Source organism: Hyperolius riggenbachi, chromosome 12, assembly GCF_040937935.1.
Source record: "Hyperolius riggenbachi isolate aHypRig1 chromosome 12, aHypRig1.pri, whole genome shotgun sequence".
Taxonomy (NCBI): domain Eukaryota; kingdom Metazoa; phylum Chordata; class Amphibia; order Anura; family Hyperoliidae; genus Hyperolius; species Hyperolius riggenbachi.
In genome coordinates, this window is record NC_090657.1 from 8,186,097 (window position 1) to 8,211,923 (window position 25,827).

General features: G+C 44.2%; 1 protein-coding gene across 1 annotated transcript in view; it reads right to left on the bottom strand.

Moving 5' to 3' along the window:
* The window catches only part of LOC137540895 (integrin alpha-IIb-like), a 133,463-nt gene that overhangs the window by 34,987 nt on the left and 72,649 nt on the right, over nt 1-25,827 (bottom strand). Inside the window, exons 20-23 of the mRNA XM_068262080.1 lie at nt 22,727-22,806; nt 18,735-18,815; nt 12,168-12,273; nt 2,798-2,947 (exon numbers count right to left, since the gene is read on the bottom strand). Of these exons, the coding sequence (XP_068118181.1) occupies nt 2,798-2,947; nt 12,168-12,273; nt 18,735-18,815; nt 22,727-22,806 (417 nt within the window). The remainder of the gene's footprint in view (nt 1-2,797; nt 2,948-12,167; nt 12,274-18,734; nt 18,816-22,726; nt 22,807-25,827) is intronic.

The following is a 25,827-nucleotide window of genomic DNA, read 5'->3' on the forward strand; positions in this document are numbered from 1 at the left end:
TCTGACATCACACTGTGGGAGCCTTGTTGCATTGTACGAAATAACAGCTGTTTCTAAATACCAAAAATGCATCATCTCTTTCCAGTGACATCACCTGCCAGCAGTAAAAATGTCACGTATGTAGAAAGGACCATAAAAATGTAAAAATTATCAAACAGGAACTTTTTGAATGCAAAAATATCAAAAAACTATTGACACACATATAGAAAAAGGTAATAAAAACTCTCTGTTGGAGGTTCCTTGTAAATATTTCCAGTACAGAATTTACAGCACAAACATGAGCTTTATTTGTAAACTTAGTGCAATTTTTGAGAAAAGGCAATGACACGCTCGTTTCGGGCACGAAAGGCCCTTCATCAGGCCAAGTTGCAGAAAGCCTCCCATATTAGCAGCAGGCTGTATTAGCTCCTTTTTCGCCATTGGGATCGTGTTATCTACATCTGGTCGGTTCAGATGCTTTTTTGCTTCCTTGGTGTCCTAACTGTGCATTGACCGCGAGATTAACAGACAGTGCTTTCTGCAACTTGGCCTGATGAAGGGCCTTTCGTGCCCGAAACGAGCGTGTCGTTGCCTTTTCTCAAAAATTGCACTAAGTTTACAAATAAAGCTCACGTTTGTGCTGTAAATTCTGTACTGGAAATATTTACAAGGAACCTCCAACAGAGAGTTTTTATTACCTTTTTCTATATGTGTGTCAATAAAGTTTTTTGATATTTTTGCATTCAAAAAGTTCCTGTTTGATAATTTTTACATTTTTATGGTCCTTTCTACATACAGTACGTGAAGTCTTGATAGGGTTGAGTGGATGACCCAAAAAGGATCAAAGGTTTTTTCTTTTTCCCTTTTGTGTAAAAAGACCACACTCCCAACTATATACAAAAAAAGCAGTAAAATAGTCACCATGTGATAAATGTCAGAGTGTAAATCAGGGAGAGGAAAGATTTTACAATGGGCAAAGACAGACTAAATCATTTATACATAATTATTGTAAAAATTAAGCACTATTTTTTCATCAAGTTATTTTCACCGCTGTTCCTCTTTAACCTCCCTGGCGGTATGATTCCTTCCCGATTTTATTGTCTAAAAGCGGTACAATTTTTTCACGTGCTTTTAGACCTTAAAAGCAAGAAAAAGGACGACAGTAGGCGATCTCACCAGGGGGGATGCAGAGCCTCCGTGGACAGGAAGAGGAATGGCCGCCAGCGTCTGGATCGCCCGGGAGGTGAGTGAGAATGCCCGCTGCGCGCAATGCTCTGCATGGACCTCCCGGCGGCTACCACGGGTGTAGCTCGGGGTTACCGCTAAGGAGGTTAAACTGTGACCAAGGCCATAACTGCAGTCATACTTTAGACAGGTTCTCAAAGGCTACAATGTTAAGGTGAAGAGTCAAGGGGCAACAAGCTTCCTTCACCTGTGCACCTGCAGCTTCTCACCACCGCCAGGACTTCTTCCTGTATCTTCATGCCCAGGAAGCTGTTAATTCCTGTCCCTAGAGACCAAACACTAGGAGCACCATTGGGCATGTAACTTAGTGATCTTTTCACACATTGTCCATAAAATGCCTTTATTGGCCTGTACACACTGCTGTGCTTGCACTGCATTTATGAAACCGCATGTGATTCTTGAATTGCAAAGCCTTCATAAAAATAGAAAAAACCGCATCGCACCAGTGTGTACAGGTTTTCACGATTTTCATGATTTTTCAAAAAGACCTTGCGATTAAAGAATGCATGCAATTTTAAAGGATACCCAAGGTGACATGATGAGATAGACGTGTATGTACAGTGCCTAGCACACAAATAACTATGCTGTGTTCCTTTCTTTCTTTCTCTGCCTGAAAGAGTTAAATATCAGGTATGTAAGTGGCTGACTCAGTCCTGACTCAGACAGGAAGTGACTACAGTGTGACCCTCACTGATAAGAAATTCCAACTATAAAACACTTTCCTAGCAGAAAATGGCTTCTAAGAGCAAGAAAGAGGTAAAAAGGGGAATTCCTCATCAGTGAGGGTCACACTGTAGTCACTTCCTGTCTGAGTCAGGACTGAGTCAGCCACTTACATACCTGATATTTAACACTTTCAGGCAGAGAAAGAAAAAAAGGAACCCAGCCTAGTTATTAGTGTGCTAGGCACTGTACATACCCATGTCTATCTCATCATGTCACATGTCACTTCAGGTATCCTTTAAAAGCGCAGCAGTGTGTACAGGCTATAACCAGTCACCAGCAAGCAAGAAAATAGTAAATTAATTCTGATAGTACTTTGTTACCGACTTTTTGGTAGATTTTCAACTGCAAAGTGCTAAAAGTTATTTTAAATAGAAGATGAAAAATGATCTGCTAGGAGAAAACTCAGAAGGCAGTTGATTGAATAAGGGCCGAGGTGTCACTTTATATTGCAGACTAGAGGATGGGTACGGACACTACATCTGTTTCTGTGATTTCTCCATAACACTGCAATGTGCAAATAGGGATAAGCAGTGGCCCCGTGGAAAACAAGCACTGAAAAGACACAAGGGGCCCGTATATGCAATTCACTTTTTCTCCTGGGTTGACCGAGATAATTTTTTTTACTTTTTTTTTTTTTAAATAACTTTTTTCAATACTTTGGAAATGAAAAAAATACTAAAAAGTAGTTGGAAAAGTGCTACTGAAAGAATTCTGAGTTTTTTCGTACTTGCTGGTGGCTTGAAAGGCACTTTGTTGATAAAGTTTTAACCTAGGAGAAAACTTAGTGGGAAAAGTGAACTGAATAAGGGCCAGAGAACAGTGATTAGGCTGGGGGGACCTTTCTGACCTGCAAAAAGTTGAGTCTTGAGTAGTTGGCACACTGTACGCCGTCATCAGTCTTCACACGCAGCGGGTACAGGAAGAGATTGTCTTCATAACGTTCAGGACTTTGTACAACGAGCCTGACACTGACAGTCGCTGGACCAGCATTATAAAGCTACAGATAACGGCAAAGCAATGACAAGAAATGAATGCCTTTTTTTATAAAGGTTTCTGAACATATTCAAGTGGAGAATTATCTTGCATAACAAATGAATGACATTTTTTAGCCCACATTATTAGAACTTAAAGGTTTGCTTACCTTCTTATAATGCCACAAATCTTGCTCCACAAAGTCCATGGTTCTTATATCTTAAAGTGAACCCGAGGTGAAAGTGATAGGGAGGCTGCCATATTTATTTCATTTTCAGCAATACCAGTTGCCTGGCTATCCTGCTGATCCTCTGTCTCTAATACGTTTAGCCATAGCCCCTGAACAAGCATGCAGCAGATCAGATGTTTCTGACATTATTGTCAGATCTGACAAGATTAGCTGCATGCTTGTTTTTGGTGTACTTCAGACAATACTGCAGCCAAATAGATCAGCAGGACTGCCAGGCAACTGGTATTGCTTAAAAGGAAATAAATATGGCAGACTCCATATACCTCTCACCTCGGGTTCACTTTAAAGGGGTTCTGTGAGGGGGTGTTGAATATAAAAACAGACACTTACCTGGGGCTTCTATCAGCCCCCTGTAGCAGTAATGTCCCACGCCGTCCTCCTCTGATCCGCCGTTCTCCGCCGCCGGCCCCGGTCTAGCGCGGCATGCCATGCAACTGTGGCTGCGTGGCCTGCACACCTGCTCGCTCCTGCATGCGGCATCGGAAGCTTACTGCGGAGGCACAGTACAAGAAAACCTCATACTGTGCCTGCGCAGTACGCTTCTGATGACGCGAGCGGGAGCGCGCATTATTTGTCTTGTTAGACTAATCATTGCCGGTGCCGGCGGCGGGGAATGGCGGATTGCAGGAGGACGGTGTGGGACATTACTGCTATAGGGGGCTGACATAAGCCCCCAGGTAAGTGCCTGTTTTTATCTTCAACCCCCCCACAGAACCCCTTTAAAGTCGCTTCCAACACAAGGCAGCCTTATTATCTCAGTTAGCAGAACGGGCTGCTGTCACAAAACAGGATTCTACCAAACCAGGGGCGTAGCTAGAGGGGAGCAGGGGGAACAAGAGCTGTGGGGGCCCCCCTACCTACTAACCTTCCCTTCCCCCGATACAGGGCACTATACTTCATATCAGGCTACACTTGTTATGGGGGTGAAGAACATGATGGCCACACTTGTTTATGAGCCTTGTGAGATGAGCCCCCAGGCTCTTAAGGGCACCAAGGGGAGGCAAGTGAAGGGGTGTAAACATTGGGGGGGCATCAAAGTTTTGCTGGGGGGTTCCAAGAATTGTAGTTACGCTGCTCTACTGACCTCCAATATCTCTCCATAGTTGACTGAGAATCTGTCTAGAGGCTCAACTACTAACTCCCCTCCTCCATGTTGCTCCCCACCTAACAACTGCCTGTCCTTGGTAATGGTGAAGGGATCAGGCAATGACATCACTAGAGGTACAGGAGCAGGAAGTCTAGCCAGACCACGCTGCTTTGGTAGGTAGGCTGTATAGTACCGTATTTTCCGCCATATAAGACGTACTTTTTTTTCCCCCAAAAATGGGGAGAAAAAGTCCCTGTGTCTTATACGGCAAAGGCAGGGAGTCCCCAACTTCCGAACGCCTGCCGATACGAACCGCCGACCCATCGCCAGGTCAGGGATTCCCTGCCTCTATGTATGCATGATCGGTCAGCCTGACTTATTTTGTACATTCCCCCAGGACAGCAGACATGGAGTCCCCTACGTGCCTAGCTCCCTCCCTCCTGGAACATGAACGCACAAGGTTTAGTATATTAATTTTTTAACCTGGATTTTGACCTCTAAAACTGGGTGCATCTTATATTCCGCAGCGTCTTATATGGTGGAAAATACAGTATATAGCCTTGCCACCAGCTTGCTGTTATTCAATCCTCTGCAAGTTTGTTTTAATCTGATAAATTAGACTGAATTAACTAAAAGACACTAGTGTTGGGCGAACATCTAGATGTTCGGGTTCGGGCCGAACAGGCCGAACATGGCCGCGATGTTCGGGTGTTCGACCCGAACACCGAACATAATGGAAGTCAATGGGGACCCGAACTTTTGTGCTTTGTAAAGCCTCCTTACATGCTACATACCCCAAATTTACAGGGTATGTGCACCTTGGGAGTGGGTACAAGAGGAAAAAAAAATTTAGCAAAAAGAGCTTATAGTTTTTGAGAAAATCGATTTTAAAGTTTTAAAGGGAAAACTGTCTTTTAAATGCGGGAAATGTCTGTTTTCTTTGCACAGGTAACATGCTTTTTGTCGGCATGCAGTCATAAATGTAATACATATAAGAGGTTCCAGGAAAAGGGACCGGTAACGCTAACCCAGCAGCAGCACACGTGATGGAACAGGAGGAGGGTGGCGCAGGAGGAGCAGGCCACGCTTTGAGACACAACAACCCAGGCCTTGCATGAGGACAAGAAGCGTGCGGATAGCAATTTGCATTTTGTCGCCATGCAGTCATAAATGTAATACAGATGAGAGGTTCAATAAACAGGGACCGGAAACGCTAACCCATCACAGATGTTCATTGTTCATGTTACTTGGTTGGGGTCCGGGAGTGTTGCGTAGTCGTTTCCAATCCAGGATTGATTCATTTTAATTTGAGTCAGACGGTCTGCATTTTCTGTGGAGAGACGGATACGCCGCCGATCTGTGACGATGCCTCCGGCAGCACTGAAACAGCATTCCGACATAACGCTGGCTGCCGGGCAAGCCAGCACCTCTATTGCGTACATTGCCAGTTTGTGCCAGGTGTCTAGCTTCGATACCCAATAGTTGAAGGGTGCAGATGGATTGTTCAACACAGCTACGCCATCTGACATGTAGTCCTTGACCATCTTCTCCAGGCGATCGGTGTTGGAGGTGGATCTGCACGCTTGCTGTTCTGTGTGCTGCTGCATGGGTGTCAGAAAATTTTCCCACTCCAAGGACACTGCCGATACCATTCCCTTTTGGGCACTAGCTGCGGCTTGTGTTGTTTGCTGCCCTCCTGGTCGTCCTGGGTTTGCGGAAGTCAGTCTGTCGGCGTACAACTGGCTAGAGGAGGGGGAGGATGTCAATCTCCTCTCTAAAGTCTCCACAAGGGCCTGCTGGTATTCTTCCATTTTGACCTGTCTGGCTCTTTCTTCAAGCAGTTTTGGAACATTGTGTTTGTACCGTGGATCCAGAAGGGTATAAACCCAGTAATTGGTGTTGTCCAGAATGCGCACAATGCGTGGGTCGCGTTCAATGCAGTCCTAGGCCGAAGAGGTCATAGCCTAGGGTCACAAAACCTGTTTATTTGGGCAATTTCAATGGTGGCGAGTCTGACGTACATAAATCGCAGCAATGGCCGTTAGCAACGTCTGAATCTCACGAAATGTCTCATGCAGGTAGAAGACATATTGTTAGACTTGGGCTCCAAAGATGGGTTCCCTACATCTCTGCAAACCAGAGTTACAGGGCTCCAAATTTGGTAAAATCACCCATAGGCTTTCATTGGGCCTCCTATTTACAGTTCCAAAATCTCACATCTTTTCAAAGGGCAATTACTCAGCAGTACCAAATTTTCTAGCATTGTAGGGACCCTTAGGGGGAACATGACTGGTGAGTTTCGGGCCCCTAGGCCAAAGAGGTCATAGCCTAGGGTCACAAAAACCTGTTTATTTGGGCTATTTCAATGGTAGTGATGGTGGCGTACATAAATCTCAGCCATGGCCGTTAGCAACGTCTGAATCTCACGAAATGTCTCATGCAGGTAGAAGACATATTGTTAGACTTGGATTCCAAAGATGGGGTCCCTACATCTCTGCAAACCAGAGTTACAGGGGTCCAAAATTGGTAAAATCCCCCATAGGCTTTCATTGGGCCTCCTATTTACCGTTTCAAAATCTCACACCATTTCAAAGGGCAATGGCTCAGCAGTGGCAAAACTCACCAGTCATGATCCCCCTAAGGGTCCCTACAATGCTAGAAAATTTGGTACTGCTGAGCCATTGCCCTTTGAAAAGATGTGAGATTTTGGAAAGTGAAATAGGGAGGCAATGAAATCCTATGGGGGATTTTACCAATTTTGGACCCCTGTAACTCTGGTTTGCAGAGATGTAGGGACCCCATCTTTGGAATCCAAGTCTAACAATATGTCTTCTACCTGCATGAGACATTTCGTGAGATTCAGACTTTGCTAACGGCCATTGCTGCGATTTATGTACGTCACCATCACTACCATTGAAATAGCCCAAATAAACAGGTTTTTGTGACCCTAGGCTATGACCTCTTCGGCCTAGGGGTCCGAAACTCACCAGTCATGTTCCCCCTAAGGGTCCCTACAATGCTAGAAAATTTGGTACTGCTGAGCCATTGCCCTTTGAAAAGATGTGAGATTTTGGAAAGTGAAATAGGGAGGCAATGAAATCCTATGGGGGATTTTACCAATTTTGGACCCCTGTAACTCTGGTTTGCAGAGATGTAGGGACCCCATCTTTGGAATCCAAGTCTAACAATATGTCTTCTACCTGCATGAGACATTTCGTGAGATTCAGACGTTGCTAACGGCCATTGCTGCGATTTATGTACGTCACCATCACTACCATTGAAATAGCCCAAATAAACAGGTTTTTGTGACCCTAGGCTATGACCTCTTTGGCCTAGGGGCCCGAAACTCACCAGTCATGTTCCCCCTAAGGGTCCCTACAATGCTAGAAAATTTGGTACTGCTGAGCCATTGCCCTTTGAAAAGATGTGAGATTTTGGAAAGTGAAATAGGGAGGCAATGAAATCCTATGGGGGATTTTACCAATTTTGGACCCCTGTAACTCTGGTTTGCAGAGATGTAGGGACCCCATCTTTGGAATCCAAGTCTAACAATATGTCTTCTACCTGCATGAGACATTTCGTGAGATTCAGACGTTGCTAACGGCCATTGCTGCGATTTATGTACGTCAGACTCGCCACCATTGAAATTGCCCAAATAAACAGGTTTTGTGACCCTAGGCTATGACCTCTTCGGCCTAGGACTGCATTGAACGCGACCCACGCATTGTGCGCATTCTGGACAACACCAATTACTGGGTTTATACCCTTCTGGATCCACGGTACAAACACAATGTTCCAAAACTGCTTGAAGAAAGAGCCAGACAGGTCAAAATGGAAGAATACCAGCAGGCCCTTGTGGAGACTTTAGAGAGGAGATTGACATCCTCCCCCTCCTCTAGCCAGTTGTACGCCGACAGACTGACTTCCGCAAACCCAGGACGACCAGGAGGGCAGCAAACAACACAAGCCGCAGCTAGTGCCCAAAAGGGAATGGTATCGGCAGTGTCCTTGGAGTGGGAAAATTTTCTGACACCCATGCAGCAGCACACAGAACAGCAAGCGTGCAGATCCACCTCCAACACCGATCGCCTGGAGAAGATGGTCAAGGACTACATGTCAGATGGCGTAGCTGTGTTGAACAATCCATCTGCACCCTTCAACTATTGGGTATCGAAGCTAGACACCTGGCACAAACTGGCAATGTACGCAATAGAGGTGCTGGCTTGCCCGGCAGCCAGCGTTATGTCGGAACGCTGTTTCAGTGCTGCCGGAGGCATCGTCACAGATCGGCGGCGTATCCGCCTCTCCACAGAAAATGCAGACCGTCTGACTCAAATTAAAATGAATCAATCCTGGATTGGAAACGACTACGCAACACTCCCGGACCCCAACCAAGTAACATGAACAATGAACATCTGTGCTGGGTTAGCGTTTCCGGTCCCTGTTTATTGAACCTCTCATCTGTATTACATTTATGACTGCATGGCGACAAAATGCAAATTGCTATCCGCACGCTTCTTGTCCTCATGCAAGGCCTGGGTTGTTGTGTCTCAAAGCGTGGCCTTCTCCTCCTGCGCCACCCTCCTCCTGTTCCATCACGTGTGCTGCTGCTGGGTTAGCGTTACTGGTCCCTTTTCCTGGAACCTCTTATATGTATTACATTTATGACTGCATGCCGACAAAAAGCATGTTACCTGTGCAAAGAAAACAGACATTTCCCGCATTTAAAAGACAGTTTTCCCTTTGAAACTTTAAAATCGATTTTCTCAAAAACTATAAGCTCTTTTTGCTAAATTTTTTTTCCTCTTGTACCCACTCCCAAGGTGCACATACCCTGTAAATTTGGGGTATGTAGCATATAAGGAGGCTTTACAAAGCACGAAAGTTCGGGTCCCCATTGACTTCCATTATGTTCGGAGTTCGGTCATGTTCGGCCCGAACCCGAACATCTAGATGTTCGCCCAACACTACACGTGACCCGTTCGGCCAATCACAGCGCTAGCCGAATGTTCGGGTAACGTTCGGCCATGCGCTCTTAGTTCGGCCATATGGCCGAACAGTTTGGCCGAACACCATCAGGTGTTCGGCCGAACCCGAACATCACCCGAACAGGGTGATGTTCTGCAGAACCCGAACAGTGGCGAACACTGTTCGCCCAACACTAAAAGACACAGAAGAAACAGGTATACACGGTTCCCCACAGAAGTCTGGTGCAAAAGTTGAGGATGCAAGGACTGGGGAAGAGTCTGTGTGCATGGATAGGGAACTGGCTAATGGACAGAAAACAAAGAGTTGTGGTCAATGGATCGTACTCAAAATGGGAGACTGTTAGCAGTGGGGTCCCACAGGGGTCTGTACTGGGTCCAGTGCTCTTCAATTTATTTATTAATGACCTAGTAGATGCAGTAGTCAGCAATGTTGCTATTTTTGCAGATGATACAAAATTGTGCAGAATCATCAACTCTCAGGAAGATAGTGTCATATTGCAACAGGATCTGGATAGGATGGCTATATGGGCACATACATGGCAGATGCATTTTGGTCGTACCAATGGTCTAGCACCATACAAAATAAATGGGATACAGTTGGGGACATCAAACTTGGAGAAGGACTTAGGAGTATTCATCGACAACAAGTTAAATAATCGTACTCAATGCCAAGCAGCTGCAGCTAAAGCTAACAAAATTTTGGGATGCATTAAAAGGGAAATAAAAACTCGAGATGCTAGCATAATATTGCCCCTGTTTAACTCTCTAGTAAGGCCACATCTGGAATATGGAATTCAGTTCTGGGCACCACATTACAAAAAAGATATTGCAGTTTTAGAGCAGGTGCAGAGACGAGAAACAAAATTGTGACGTGGGATCGAAAGTGCTCACTTAATCAAAGAAAGGTTAGATAAAATGGGTTTATTTCGTCTAGAGAAAAGACGCCTTAGAGGGGATCTAATTAACATGTATAAATACATCAGAGGGCAATATAATAGCTTGGCCGATGAGCTTTTTGTCTCTAGGCCTTCTCAAAGGACTAGAGGACATGATTTGCGCATGGAGGAAAAACGTTTTAGCCATTTATTTAGGAAAGCGTTCTTTACAGTAAGAGTGATTAAGATGTGGAATGCATTGCCACAGGAAGTCGTTATGGCAAACTCTATACCTGCATTTAAAGGGGGCTTAGATGCTTTCCCTGCGTTGAATGACATCCATGGCTACAATTACTAGGTAACGCCTAATGATGTTGATCCAGGGATTTTATCTGATTGCCATCTGGAGTCAGGAAGGAATTTTTCCCTTTAGGGGCTAATTGGACCATGCCTTGTAATGGTTTTTTCGCCTTCCTCTGGATCAACAGGGATATGTGAGGGAGCAGGCTGGAGTTGTACTTTGTACTGGTTGAACTCGATGGACGTATGTCTTTTTTCAACCAAAATAACTATGTAACACTATGTAACTATGTAACAAGCAGCTAGTGCTAAAAACAGGCCCAAATATGGCCAACCCCACCCCTTCCACTGCCATCTCCCTGCTATCTTGCCTTCCAATTCAGATGCAAATCCAGACGCAGCCTAGCTCTCTCCATACAATTTTGATTGAATACTCTTGACACATATGTAGTGTAATAAAAGTGGAAAGATTGTTCAATCAGTATTGTATGGTGTGTGGCCAGCTTACCAGTTTATAATCTCAAAGACAGCTGAGCACAGAAACTAAATTATTCAGAAATGTGGATGACTTACATATTAGCTGCCCTTTCTGCTTCAGATATAGAAAGGTTAATGGTCTCTAATAACCCCTAAACAGTTAAGCCGCAGGAGACTAAAGGTAGTTTTTAATTAGTCTGTGGTCCTTTTAATGGCCATACGGTTAACTGACTGCGCAAGATCAAAATGCAGAATATAAAAAATCAATACCTACGAATGTGATGTGATCAGCCTAATGTCATAAAATCAACAGTCCTCATTAATCATTTAACGAGCTTGTTTCTGTTTTTAGGTAAAGTGTTTCTCTTGTGCTGGACGATTTAACTTCTCTGAGGAGAAAAGGTTATTCCATCATTTCTTCATCTCACTTTGCCATTTCAGGACAGTTATTCACAACTGAGTAATATGTCATCAGGCATGTTACCTAACCAATCACGGCACCAACAGGGCCGGCGCTACCATAGAGGCTAAGGGGGCAATTGTCCCAGGGCCCCAGAACTTGTAGGGGCCCCCAGTGGCTACAAGAGGAAAAAAATTTCAAATCGACCTTATAGTTTTTGAAAAAACTGATTTTAAAGTTTCAAAGGAAAAAAAATACACATTTAAAAACCCGCAGACTTTAATGGTTAATAGCAAATCCACCTTAAATGCTAGAAACCCTAAATTTGCAGGATATATTAAGGAGATCATTGGGAATAAGAGGAAAAAACTATTTTTCAAAAAGACCTTATAGTTTTTGAGAAAATCGATTTTAAACAGTAGTGTATTTTACAGGCATCAAAAGAAAGAGCAATACATTTCCTGACGGGGTTTCCAGGGGGTCCATACGCAGCCGCAGCGCTTTGGCCAGGGATCGCTATACAGCCGCAATATGGCTGCATGAAGATCCCTGACATTTTCTCCTATTTCCTACATTTTTTTTTATGTTTAGAGTGTGGGAATTTAAAAAAAAATTATGTGGGGGCCCCCCTTCCTAAAACTTTTTAACCCCATGTCCCCCATGCAGGCTGGGGTAGCCAGAATGTGCAGTTCCGACCGATTGGGGCTTCACATCACACCCTGACTATACCAGCTGCAAAAAAGGTCCCTTAATGCCGATTTTTGTTCCGGGGGATATCTGTTGGGGGGGCCCCCCCAGGTTTATTTTGCCCTGGGGCCCCATTGTTGCTTAAACCGGCCCTGGGCACCAAACAAGTCATCAGGACTACCTCATAGACATGAGTCACGATCGTTCCCTTATCCTCTGGTTTTCTGGATCCCTCCACTGGATTCCACTTGGGTAAAGGAAGGAACACTTCAGCAGGTTGTGAACTCCTGAGTAACAAGAAAAAAACAGCGGATTTTTAATTTTTTTTTAGTTTCACATTGTTTAATGGTCTACACTCGCCTAAAGGATTTTTAGGAACACCTTTTCATGTTCTCATTAATGCAATTATCTAATCAACCAATCACATGGCAGTTACTGCAATGCATTTAGGGGTGTGGTCCTGGTCAAGACAATCCCCTGATCTCCAAACTGAATGTCAGAATGGGAAAGAAAGGTGGTTTAGGCAATTTTGAGCGAGGCATGGTTGTTGGTGCCAGACGGGCCGGTCTGAGTATATCACAATCTGCTCAGTTACTGGGATTTTCACGCACAACCATTTCTAGGGTTTACAAAGAATGGTGTGAAAAGGGAAAAACATCCAGTATGCGGCAGTCCTGTGGGCGAAAATTCCTTGTTGATGCTAGAGGTCAGAGGAGAATGGGCCGACTGATTCAAGCTGATAGAAAAGCAACATTGACTGAAATAACCACTCGTTACAACCGAGGTATGCAGCAAAGCATTTGTGAAGCCACAACACGCACAACCTTGAGGGGGATGGGCTACAACAGCGGAAGACCCCAACGGGTACCACTCATCTCCACTACAAATGGGAAAAAGAGGCTACAATTTGCACGAGCTCACCAAAATTGGACAGTTGAAGGCTGGAAAAATGTTGCCTGGTCTGATGAGTCTCGACAGAGTCAGAATTTGGCATAAACAGAATGAGAACATGGATCCATCATGCTTTGTTACCACTGTGCAGGCTGCTGGTGGTGTAATGGTGTGGGGGATGTTTTCTTGGCACACTTTAGGCCCCTTAGTGCCAATTGGGCATTGTTTAAATGCCTGAGCATTGTTTCTGACCATGTCCATCACTTCATGACCACCATGTACCCATCCTCTGATGGCTACTTCCAGCAGGATAATGCACCATGTCATAAAGCTCAAATCATTTCAAATTGGTTTCTTGAACATGACAATGAGTTCACTGTACTAAAATGGCCCCCACAGTCACCAGATCTCAACCCAATAGAGCATCTTTGGGATGTGATGGAATGGGAGCTTCATGCCCTGGATGTCCATCCCACAAATCTCCATCAACTTCAAGATGCTATCCTATCAATATGGGCCAACATCTCTAAAGAATGCTTTCAGCACCTTGTGGAATCAATGCCACGTAGAATTAAGGCAGTTCTGAAGGTGAAAGGGGGCCAAACACCGTATTAGTATGGTGTTCCTAATAATCCTTTAGGTGAGTGTATAGTAACCCTTTAGCACCCAATTTATTTAGAGGCTTGCAACTGCTCCAGGCCAATGTATTTTAGCACTTTTTAAATTTCTTATTTGTTACATTTCCTTGGCTTCTAATTAGTACTGCTGTAATGTGTATTTATGGCCACTGGTCACTAGGGTGCAGTGTGAGACAACAGAGGACTTCTGCTTCCAGTTTCTACATTTTTGCTTAGTAGAGAGAGATCAAAGCATTGCAATAATTTACAGCACAATGAGTTCTGCCCTCTGAAGTCAAAAGCAGTGCTCTTATCTCAAACCAGATAACTATTGAAGTTGCGAATGGATTCATGGTGATCTATACTAAAAGCAATGAAACATCCAATGCTTCACATATCCATAGTTCTATTGTTACTTTTTATGTATCTCAGTGTCTAGGTTGATTAACCACTTACGCCCTCAGTCGTTTTCACTTTATGCATCCGAGCAATGTTCACCTCCCATTCATTCGCCAATAACTTTATCACTACTTATCACAATGAACTGATCTATATCTTGTTTTTTTCGCCACTAATTAGGCTTTCTTTGGGGGTACATTTTGCTAAGAGCTATCTTACTGTAAATGCATTTTAACAGTAAGAATAAGAAAAAATTCATTATTTCTCAGTTTTCAGCCATTATAGTTTTAAAAGAATACATGCCTCCATAATTAACCACTTTACCCCTGCGCGTACGTATTTCTCCGCCCCTTTTTCCATCCTTTAACAACCAGGGACGGAGAAACACGTACTTTCCGCGTTCCCGACGCTGCCCGCGCTCCCGCTCGTAAACACGCCGCCCGCCGCTAGTAAACACGCCGCCGCCCGCTCGCCCAGAGATCAATGAACGGGAATTCCCGTTCGTTGATCTAAGCCCCGCAATGATCAGCTGCTCTCCTATGGGCAGCGCGATCATTGTGAGAAAAAACTCACGTGTCCAGCCTCCTTATACTTCCTCCAAGCTTCCGGAAGGAAGCTTGGAGGTCGCATTAAAACAAAAAGTTACTGTGGCCATCTTGTGGCCAAATAGTAAACTACACCCTACACATTTTTCACATACAAATAAATGACTTTTACACATAAAATTAACTCATTACCTCCCACACTCCCAAATTATTATTTTTTTTTGTAATTAAAAAAAAATTAAAAAATTTACAATTAAAAAAAATACATAAATAGTTACCTTAGGGACTGAACTTTTTAAATATTTATGTCAAGAGGGTATAACACTGTTACTTTATAAACTATGGGCTTGTAATTAGGGATGGACGCAAAAATGAAAAAAATGCACCTTTATTTCCAAATAAAATATTGGCGCCAAACATTGTGATAGGGACATAATTTAAATGGTTTTATAACCGGGACAAAAGGGCAAATACGTTTCATGGGTTTTAATTACAGTAGCATGCATTATTTAAAAACTATAATGGCCGAAAACTGAAAAATAATTATTTTTTTCCCCACATTTTTCCTATTTTCCCATTAAAACACATTTAGAAAAAAATAATTCTTGGCATAATGTCCCACCTAAAGAAAGCCTAATTGGTGTCGGAAAAAACAAGATATAGTTCATATCATTGCGATAAGTAATGATAAAGTTATACACGAATGAATGGAAGGAGCGCTGAAAGGTGAAAATTGCTCTGGTGCTCAGGGGGTAAAACCCCTCAGTGGTGAAGTGGTTAAAACACACATATTATATTTGCCCATTTGTCCCGGTTATTTCGCCATTCAAATTATGTCCCTATCACAATGTATGGCGACAATATTTTATTTGGAATTAAAAGAGCATTTTTTCCGTTTTGCATCCATCACTATTTACAAGCTTATATAAAAAAAAAAATAGAAATATTTCATCTTTACATAGATATTTAAAAAGTTTAGACCCTTAGGTAAATATTTGTGTTTTTTTTTATTATAGTAATGTTTTTGTTTTTTTTAATTAAACATTTTATGTGGGTATTTTTGTGAGGGTGGGATGTAAATAGTGTTTGATTTGGGGAAATATATGTGTATTGTAATTTTTTTTTTACTTTTATATGTAGTTTTACTTTTTGGCCACAAGATGGCAACCTTGAGTTTGTTTACATGACGTCACTCTGAGGGCCCTTTCACACCAGAGGGCTTTTTCGGCGTTTTAACGCCACGGCCGAAGTTGGCGTTTTCCTAGGTAAAAGAAAGTCCATAGACTTTCATTTTACCATTCACACTAAACGCCGCGTTTTGGAGCGTTGCGTTTCAACGCTCCCAGGCGCTTTTTCTGGGCCTACCGCGGCGTTTCTCATTACAATTGATTGTAATGTATAGGCGTTAAAACGCCCTCAAAACGCCTTCAAAACGCCTGCAGCCAAAACGCAGCGTTTTAGCCTTTCACCGCTGCCTGTAGTGTGAAAGAGCCAATGTACGCTTAGAGGGACATAGGAGTCAGAGAAAGCGAAGCTTCCGAGAGAAGCTGTCGCTCTCGTTTTGCGGGGGAGAGGAATCAGTGATCGGGCACCAAGGCCCGACTCATTGATTCCTGGGCTAATGAACCACGGGCCGGGAATGCGTGTGCACGCGCGCGATCGGCCGCGGGAGAACGCATGTCCTCCTTGATGTTTTTATACGTCAAGGAGGACAAAGTGGTTAATATTTGTTGCCTAGTGACACAGTTGAACCTGCTCACCTATTTAATTGAATCAACCACAAGTCAAAAACTGTTTGTTTTTTTTTTGTTTTTTTTTATTATTATTTGATCAAACAAAAGGAATCAAGTGTACAATAGAAGAAACCTGATGGTCAGGTTGAAAAATAACAATAGTTTGTACAAGTACATATCTGATGAGTATCTGAGATCTCTATACCAGGTATCTGCAAACTTGGCCCTCCAGCTGTTAAGGAACTACAAGGCCCACAATGCATTGCAGGAGTCTGACAGCCACAGTCATGACTCATAAAGGCAAATGCATTGTGGGACTTGTAGTTCCTGACAGCTGGAGAGACAAGTTTGAAGATCACTGGGCTATACCATGTTTACCGAATTTGGAAGCATGTACACGTATGTGTGTATTTATTGCACTTACGCTGGTACGTCTCTCACTACAGAATCGACCCTACTTCATGTGCTGTGCATGTACATGTTTGATTAATTTGTATTCACCATGCCAATCAAAGTTAACACATGCATGGCTTGTTGTAGGTCTCAAAATATTTGGTCATAGGGCTTGATTCACAAAAGAGTGCTAACTGTTAGCACGGCCGTTTTCGCGCGAATTTTCGCATTGCGCGCGATCACGAATTTTCGCACTAAACGATAACGTTTTTGCGCGCAAATGCGAATTTTCGCGCGAAAACGATATCGATTTTGCGTTAAAATTCGCGTTAGCGCGCGAAAACTTTATCGTTTTGCGCGAAAATTCGCGATCGCGCGCAATGCGAAAATTCGCGCGAAAACGGCCGTGCTAACAGTTAGCACCCTTTTGTGAATCAAGCCCATAGATAGAGCTATTGTTATTTTTGATTTGATGACAGTGGTTTATTACATGATAGAATATACACCCCTCCCCAAGTGTCTGCTATTGTCAAACCAAAGGCTGTGGCCAGGGCCGGGCCGGGCCGAGGCAGAGTCTCCAGCCTCAGGGCGCAGTGTAGGAGGGCCGCACAACTCACTCACCTATCACTGCCCTATTGTGTTATAAGCAGAGAGAAATAAGATACATAGCAGTGACTGCAAGCCAGATAACTAGAGGCCTGGGTGCCTCTTACTCTAATAGCAATCAGTGTGTGACGGCTGGGGTGGGAGGGATGGAGGGAGGGGCCTCTTAGTGTAATAGCAATCAGTGTGTGACGGCTGGGGTGGGAGGAATGGGGGAGGTGCTTCTTAGTGTAATAGCAATCAGTGTGTGACGGCTGGGGTGGGAAGGATGGGGAGGGGCCTCTTACTCTAATAGCAATCAGTGTGTGACGGCTGGGGTGGGAGGAATGGGGGAGGTGCTTCTTAGTGTAATAGCAATCAGTGTGTGACGGCTGGGGTGGGAGGAATGGGGGATGGGCCTCTTAGTGTAATAGCAATCAGTGTGTGACGGCTGGGGTGGGAGGGATGGGGAGGGGTCTATTAGTGTAATAGCAATCAGTGTGTGATGGCTGGGGTGGGAGGGATGGGGAGGGGCCTCTTAGTGTAATAGCAATCAGTGTGTGACGGCTGGGGTGGGAGGTATGGGGAGGGGCCTCTTAGTGTAATAGCAATCAGTGTGTGACGGCTGAGGTGGGAGGGATGGAGGAGGGGCCTCTTAGTCTAATAGCAATCAGTGTGTGACGGCTGGGGTGGGAGGGATGGTGGGGCCTCTTAGTGTAATAGCAATCAGTGTGTGGCGGCTGGGGTGGGAGGGATGAGGGAGGGGTCTCTTAGTGTAATAGCAATCAGTGTGTGACGGCTGGGGTGGGAGGGATGGAGGGGCCTCTTAGTGTAATAGCAATCAGTGTGTGACGGCTGGGGTGGGAAGGATGGGGAGGGGCCTCTTACTCTAATAGCAATCAGCGTGTGACGGCTGGGGTGGGAGGGATGGAGGGGCCCTCTTAGTCTAATAGCAATCAGTGTGTGACAGCTGGGGTGGGAGGGATGGAGGGGCCTCTTAGTGTAACAGCAATCAGTGTGTGACGGCTGGGGTGGGAGGGATGGAGGGGTGCACTGTTAGTGTAATAGCAATCAGTGTGTGACGGCTGAGGTGGGAGGGATGGAGAGCCTCTTAGTGTAATAGCAATCAGTGTGTGACGGCTGGGGTGGGAGGGATGGAGGGGCCTCTTAGTGTAATAGCAATCAGTGTGTGACGGCTGGGGTGGGAGGGATGGGGGAGGGGCCTCTTAGTGTAATAGCAATCAGTGTGTGACAGCTGGGGTGGGAGGGATGGGGGAGGGGCCTCTTAGTGTAATAGCAATCAGTGTGTGACAGCTGGGGTGGGAGGGATGGGGGAGGGGCCTCTTAGTGTAATAGCAATCAGTGTGTGACGGCTGGGGTGGGAGGGATGGGGGAGGGGCCTCTTAGTGTAATAGCAATCAGTGTGTGACGGCTGGGGTGGGAGGGATGGAGGGGCGCACTTTGGTGTCTCAGCCTTGGGTGCTGGAAGACCTTGTCCCGGCTCTGACTGTGGCAGATCTGCAGTAACCTGCCTGTCTATGTGTAGTCAGTATTATTATTACATAAGAGCCAGCTTCAGAATACTCACCCATGAAGCTCAACTGATACCTTTACAGTCACCTGCAGCTGCACCCACACAACTGGACTGCTGGAATTATAGCTATTGCGGCTAAGAACATAAGGAGGGGAAAAAAGACCGCAAGTTAATGAAGTGCACTTAGCGAATCATTACCTTCAATAACAAGCCACTGGATTACAGCCAAACAATCCTGGGAGCTGTATAGTTTTAGTTCTATAATTGGAATGTATTCCTTTGGAGTAGAACTACAGTGAAGCCCCAAGTTATGATAGTTTGGGCCAACCAGCTACCAGCCCAGATATCTGCTTTCCCAAACGTCTAAAAACGTAGAATAAAGTGTGTGTTACCGCACTCAGATTCCCAAACTACCTGACAGCCCGATTCCTAGTTTAAACGAGTGCTGATCGTACTGTGCTAATTACGATTATGACAAATTTTTCATAATTTTAAGCAATTACAGCCATGTTATTACGATTTGGACATTTAGTTAATTTCACTGAATCCATTCATAATTTCACATAATTACTCAAAATTTTGCATAATTTAGGGCTGACTTTAGTGGCTAACAGCAAATCTCCATACATGCAATTGTCACCAAAATTGCTGCGTATGTTAAAGGACAACTGTAGCGAGAGGTATATAGAGGATGCCATATTTATTCCCCCTTAAACATTACCAGTTGCCTGGCAGCCCTGCTGGTCTATTTCGATGCAGTAGTATCTGAATAACACCAGAAACAAGCATGCAGCTAATCTTGTCAGATCTGACATTGTCGTCAGAAACACTTGATCTGCTGCATGTGTGTTTAGGGCTGTGGCTGAAAGTATTAGAGACAGGATCAGCAGGGTTGCCAGGCAACTGGTATTGCACAAAATAATAAAAAAAAAAAAACATGGCAGCCTCCCTACAGTACTCCTCTAAGGGGAATAATGGGAACAAAAAAAATAATAAAATATTTTTTCAAGAAGATCTTGTAGTTTTTGAGAAAACTGACTGTAAAAATACAAGAGAAAAATGTTTTTTAAACTCAGAAAAAAAAATAGTTTTAAATCAATTTTTCCTTTGCATTTTTAAAATCGATTATCTCAAAAACTACCAGGTCTTTTTGAAAAACTTGTTTCCAATATTCCCCTTAAAAGGGAAGATCCGCGCAGACTATAAAAAACAAACTGCACTTACCTGGGGCTTCTTCCAGCTCCTGGCAGTCGATCAGTGCCCTCGCCGCAGCTCCTCTCCCTCCCGACGTCCAGCGGTGAAGAAGCCGACCTCGCCAGGTCGGCTTACGGGTCGGCTTCATGTGCGCTCCACGGCACGGGTCACGTGGTGTAAGTGACGTCATCTGGTCTCTAAGTGATGTCCCTACACCACATGACCACCCGCCGTGGAGCGCACAGAAGCCGACCTGGAAGCCGACCTGGCGAGGTCGGCTTCTTCACTGCTGGACGTCGGGAGGGAGAGGAGCTGCGGCGAGGGCACTGATCGACTGCCAGGAGCTGGAAGAAGCCCCAGGTAAGTGCAGTTTGTTTTTTATATCGTGCGCGAACCTTCCCTTTAACCCCTTCCCGACCACCTAACGCAAAAAGGCGTCAGTAAGGTGGCTCCCCCAGGACCACCTAACGTCGATTGGCGTCAAGTCCTGGGGGTGGAGATTAGCAGAGATCGTGCATGTGATCAGAGTGGGCAAGGGGAAGCAAAGCCAGTCTCCTCCAGCTAGTCAAGGCTCTCCCAAACAGGACAAACTGGAGTTTGCTGTCCAACAGAATACCACAGTACCGGTTTTCAAGACTTTCCATAGTTACAGGCTCACCAAGTAAACAAATTATTAGGTTACTGAATTTAAGTATGGTTGAACTAAAATCTGTACAATCTCATTTCTGTGACTAGAGTTATATTTCAACACCGTGCCCTGTTTGGGACCTGTTATCCCTGCCAAGTCGTAGATTTCAATTTCCGCACTGCACAGACCTGCCTTTACCGCCGAACACGCCGCTCTCCCACCACTGCAACCCACTCGCTCTGCCATCACTATGACAGCAGAGCTCTGTGAGCCAATGAAAGTGACTCCTCACCAGCTCATGGAGCTCTGCTGTCATAGCGGCTGCAGAGCGAGTGAACTTCAGCAATGGGAGAGCAGTGGGAATGGCAGATCCATGCAGCGTGACGTCGTTGAGATCCGTTTTTTGAACCAGCAGTCTCTGAACCTAGAGGTGCCAGCGACTGCTGATACTCAAGTAGTTAAAGAGACTCTGAAGTCTTCTAAAAATGACGTTTTTACTTTAAAAACCTCTTTAACATAATTGCCCCTCCTAAAACGCTGCATTCCCACGGCTGAAAACTCCATAAATCACCCCTAACTCCCTCGGCAAAATCCACGACTTTCTTGGTCGTAGATTTTGCTGCCCTAAGGAGGCAGAGCTTTGGGCTGTAGCTCTGCCTCCATGTGCGTCAAGTGAAGGAGGACTGAGAGGGGCGGGGAGAGGCGGAGATCCGCCCTGATGGACGCTGCAGCACAAAGCTCTGCCTCCTTAGGGAGTTAGGGGTGATTTACGGAGTTTTCAGCCGTGGGGATTCAGCGTTTTAGGAGGGGCAATTATGTTAAAGAGGTTTTTAAAGTAAAAAACGTCATTTTGTGGAGGCTTCAGAGTCTCTTTAAGCAAATAGATAAGTTCAGTCCAGGTTGGGAATGCAGAATATTGCTGACATCATATATCACACAAATATCAGGCATTCCAGGCGACCTTAATATATGGTTATTGGGCTCTGCATCTCCGGAAAATGAAGCAGACGAGTTTATTTAAAAATTTTGCTAACTTAACACAGCTGGGGGAGGAATGTCAGCTTCGCAATAAGAATTCTTCTAGCCAAAGTTAACTTTTTTTTCCCTGTCAATCAAAAGTGTTTATTGGGATTAAAGAGACACTGAAGCGAAAAAAAAATGATGATATTATGATTTGTATGTGTAGTACAGCTAAGAAATAAAACATTAACATCAGATACATCAGTCTAATAGTTTCCAGTACAGGAAGATTTAAGAAACTCCAGTTGTTATCTCTATACAAAAAAGCCATTAAGCTCTACGACTTTCAAAGTCCTGGAGAGGGCTGTTTTCTGACTTTTATTATCTCAACTGTTAGTTAATTTTTTACTTTTTCTCTGCCAGAGGAGAGGTCATTACTTCACAGACTGCTCTGAAAGACTCATTTTGAATGCTGAGTGTTGTGTAATCTGCACATATTATAGAATGATGCAATGTTAGAAAACACACTATATACCTGAAAATAAAAATATGAGAATATTTTCTTTGCTGCTAATCTTCTAGTAATTATTCATAGTACACAACCAATTCATTATATCATATATTTTTTTTCGCTTCAGTGTCTCTTTAACAACAGTACAATAAAAAATATAAGGAAGATTACAACAGTGTACAATACACATTTCCAGATAATATATTTTATAACATTCAAGTATCGGATACGATATATCATGGTAGAGAGGACTGTGAACCGAATCTTTAATTGTGATCATCCGGATGATTCGACTCACAAAAAATTTCCGGATCAAATGAACGATTCGTTCATGATCCGGACAACACTACAGTCCCACCACGAGTCACCACAGTGCAGTGAATATTAATTAGCCATGTGGCTGGCCACAGAGGAGGAGGGGAGACCTCCTCCTCCAACATTACTGAGCATGTGCAAACAGTCTAACGCTGCTTAGCCGAGTACAACGTACAGCATGCAGCACTTTGTGTAAACGTGCTGCATTACAATGTAACACAACGTGTGCACTGTGAACAGCACATTGATTTTACAGTGCTGTGAGTTAGGCTGCGTTACTGGCTGCTGTAACATGGGACTTTAACGTCCCACTGTGAAACCAGCCTTAGTGTAATAAGTACAGTCAGTGGTAAAATAGTGAAAATCGGGGAGCCGGAGTGCGTTCTACAATGGATGTTCGCTGCCATGTGTTAGAGCAATAGAGAGAGTCTATCTTACCTTCTGATCTGCATAGGAAACGTGAAGTTGCCATCACTGTCCTCCAGGTTACTGACACTCAGCTGTAGCCCCGCATGGATCTTAAATGTAAAGAAGAGAAAATTCTGCATCAGGCAGTTGTGCTGTAACACTGCTTTCTGCAATAGTGTTGTAACGATTGAGGAATATTTCCGTGGCCAGCGCTCAGGATGTGCGATGACATTACGGAAATCCTCCACAGACGTCTGAATAACAGAACCCAGACGTGGTGCAATGCACCTGTAGAGGGGACTTCCCACCAGCAGATGAAGCTGTGGAGAGGAAAACCGCCTCCGCACTGCCACAGATGCCACATGGGAATTGTACGAGTTGAAGCAATGCAGGGCAAGATAGCCCTTAGAGAGAGAGAGAGAGCACAGGGACAGAATGTATGTGTGTCCACCAATCTAGTCGCCACCCAGCGACGGTGAACACACAACAGTGGAAACCAAGTGGGAACGCAATCGCAAGAGTGGCGATTGCCAACAGTGACACAAGACCGAGTAAGATAGAGCACATGTGTAGCAAGAAAGATACAGCAAATAACAATGATCAGAACGCCAAGGAAAATAACAAACGTACTCACTAAGCGCGGTCGCCGCACGAAAAGCGTAACAGCAACAAAGCACGGTAATGGCGCGGTCTCCGCACGAAAAGCGCAACAGAGACAAAACATGCCAACCCTAACTAACCAATGTAACACGAAAATGAAAAGAGAACTCGAACGCTTGCTAAACGGTTACCTCACCGAGCCTACAGCAAGCGTTCGTTCCAGACAAGACAGACAGAAGGAGTAACCAGTAGCAACCGCAGCTCTGGCCTACACTCACAGACAGAGTACAGAAGGAACCACCGCCACTACCGCTAGGGCGAATGCGATCCAGACAGACAGACAGATGGGGCTACCAGTAGCAACCCCAGCTCTTGCCTACACTCCCAAACAGAGTACAGAAGGAACCACCGCCACTACCGCTAGGGCGATTGCGATCCAGACAGACAAACAGATGGAGTAACCAGTAGCAACCGCTGCTCTGGCTTGCACCCCTAAGACAGAATACAGAAGGAACCACCGCCACTACCGCCAGGGCGAATGCGATCCAAACAGACAGGCAAAAGGCAAAACAGATAATACAACCTGACTACGCTAGAAGGAATGCAAGGAGCACTCCCAAAGGGTAACTACTCTAAGCTAGCAATAATAGCCTACTATGAGCAGAGGGCTGAGACTTCCAGGCAAGTTAGCAGGAACAAACCATCATGACCAGCAAGGGATTCTGGGAGAAAATGGTATTTATACTGCAAGCCATCAAAGGAAGCAGCTAAGCAATTTACATGCCAAGTGGATGCAAATTCCTCACCAAAACAGCAGCTCAGCAAGTTGCAGAGTGAAGACAGGTCTCCTTTCCAGGGACCTGCAACGCTCAGAACTACAAAAAGGTCAAAAAGCTGTCTGCCTGTGCAGACAGCAGAGCAGATCATTACAAGTGTAATGTGAATACCTGTACTATTCCAGTTACACTTGTGTTCTGTTATAACTGTCATCACAGGACATAGAGGATTGCAGATGTGTGGCCTCTGCCTCTGATATGTGGCCTCCTTTTCTTGGAGTTTGATTACTTACCTGTCTGGGCTGCACTATTCTTAACTTACACCTCAGATTTTCAATTATATTCAGGCCTAGGGACTGAAATAGCCATTCCAGAATGTTGTACTTGTTCCTCTGCATGAATGCCTTTGTGGATTTTGAGCAGTGTTTAGGGTCGTTGTCTTTCTGAAACATCCAGCCCCGATGCAGTTTCAGCACTGATTCCTGGACATTGGTCTCCAGAAACTGTTGATACTGAGTGGAATCCATGCGTCCCTGAACTTTGACAAGATTCCCAGTCCCTGCACTGGCACTGTCCATTGGTGGTTGATTTTTGCATTACATGTTTTACTTTAGCTTCTCAGGTGTTGGGAGTGCTTGTCCACATGGACCCATGGATGGCCTTGCTTCATAAACCCCTTTCCACCCTGACTAAGTATCAGAATAGACTCCTCGACCAGATCTGTAATGCTTCTAAGGCCTCTTGCACATTACATGCTATTCCGATTTTTTATACGTCCGATTTTGAATTCCGATTAAAAATCTTACCAGCATGCAGTATGTTTTTTAATTGGAATCCAAAATCGGATGAGATGAAAAATCGGAATCGCATGTAGTGTGCAAGAGGCCTAAGACATTGCTGGCCAAGACCTGTAAGGTTGATGCCTCCCTCAAGATTAATAAAGTACATTCGATATATATTAGGGATAAGATTACCTCTTCGGTTAAAGAATCCATCATTTCGTTTGATAAAATATGGGATCCCTGGTACTGGTTTTTGGTTGCAGGTTTTTGTACCTGCAGCACTACCATTCTTTTATTTTGACCCTTTTTATTTTATCTTATGTTATTAATATAAGGTTGTTCATTTGTATGATGTCCCCTAACCGCCTTGTTAGTCCACGTTGTTAATCATTTCAGTGTATCTGTTTTCTTATACAAATTGTATCCGCTTTATTCATTTTTTTTTCTTATTTTTATAAAATGTAAAACTCTTAATAAAAAAAGAGAAAGAAAGAAAGAAAGAAAGAGAAATTTCCCACAGCAGAAGGTATGGGCAACAGACACAGCTCCTAACATTTTTATATGGAACAGAGGGGGACTGCTGATGCCTAAACTTGTAATACTGGTAGCTGAGGACATCTTGTGTTCAAATAACATATTGCAGTTCATTCCATTTGCTTCCGTTATTATACAGTATGTAGATGTGTTGTCATATTGGCTACCTCTAAAGAAGGTAGTTCATTATCATGGAACTCATCGGCCAATACAGATACAGCGTGTACACCATGCTTTTTTTTCAAGAAAGTTTAATTTTAAAAAAAAATTCCAAAGATCTCAAGGGCTGAATTCTCTTCACATTATTCCTTAAAGCGGATCAGAGATGAAAAACTAACTATAACAAGTAACTTGTCTATATATCTTATCTAAAGTTTAGATAGTTTACACAGCAAATCTAGCTGCAAACAGCTTAAACAGTTTATGATTATTTATTCCT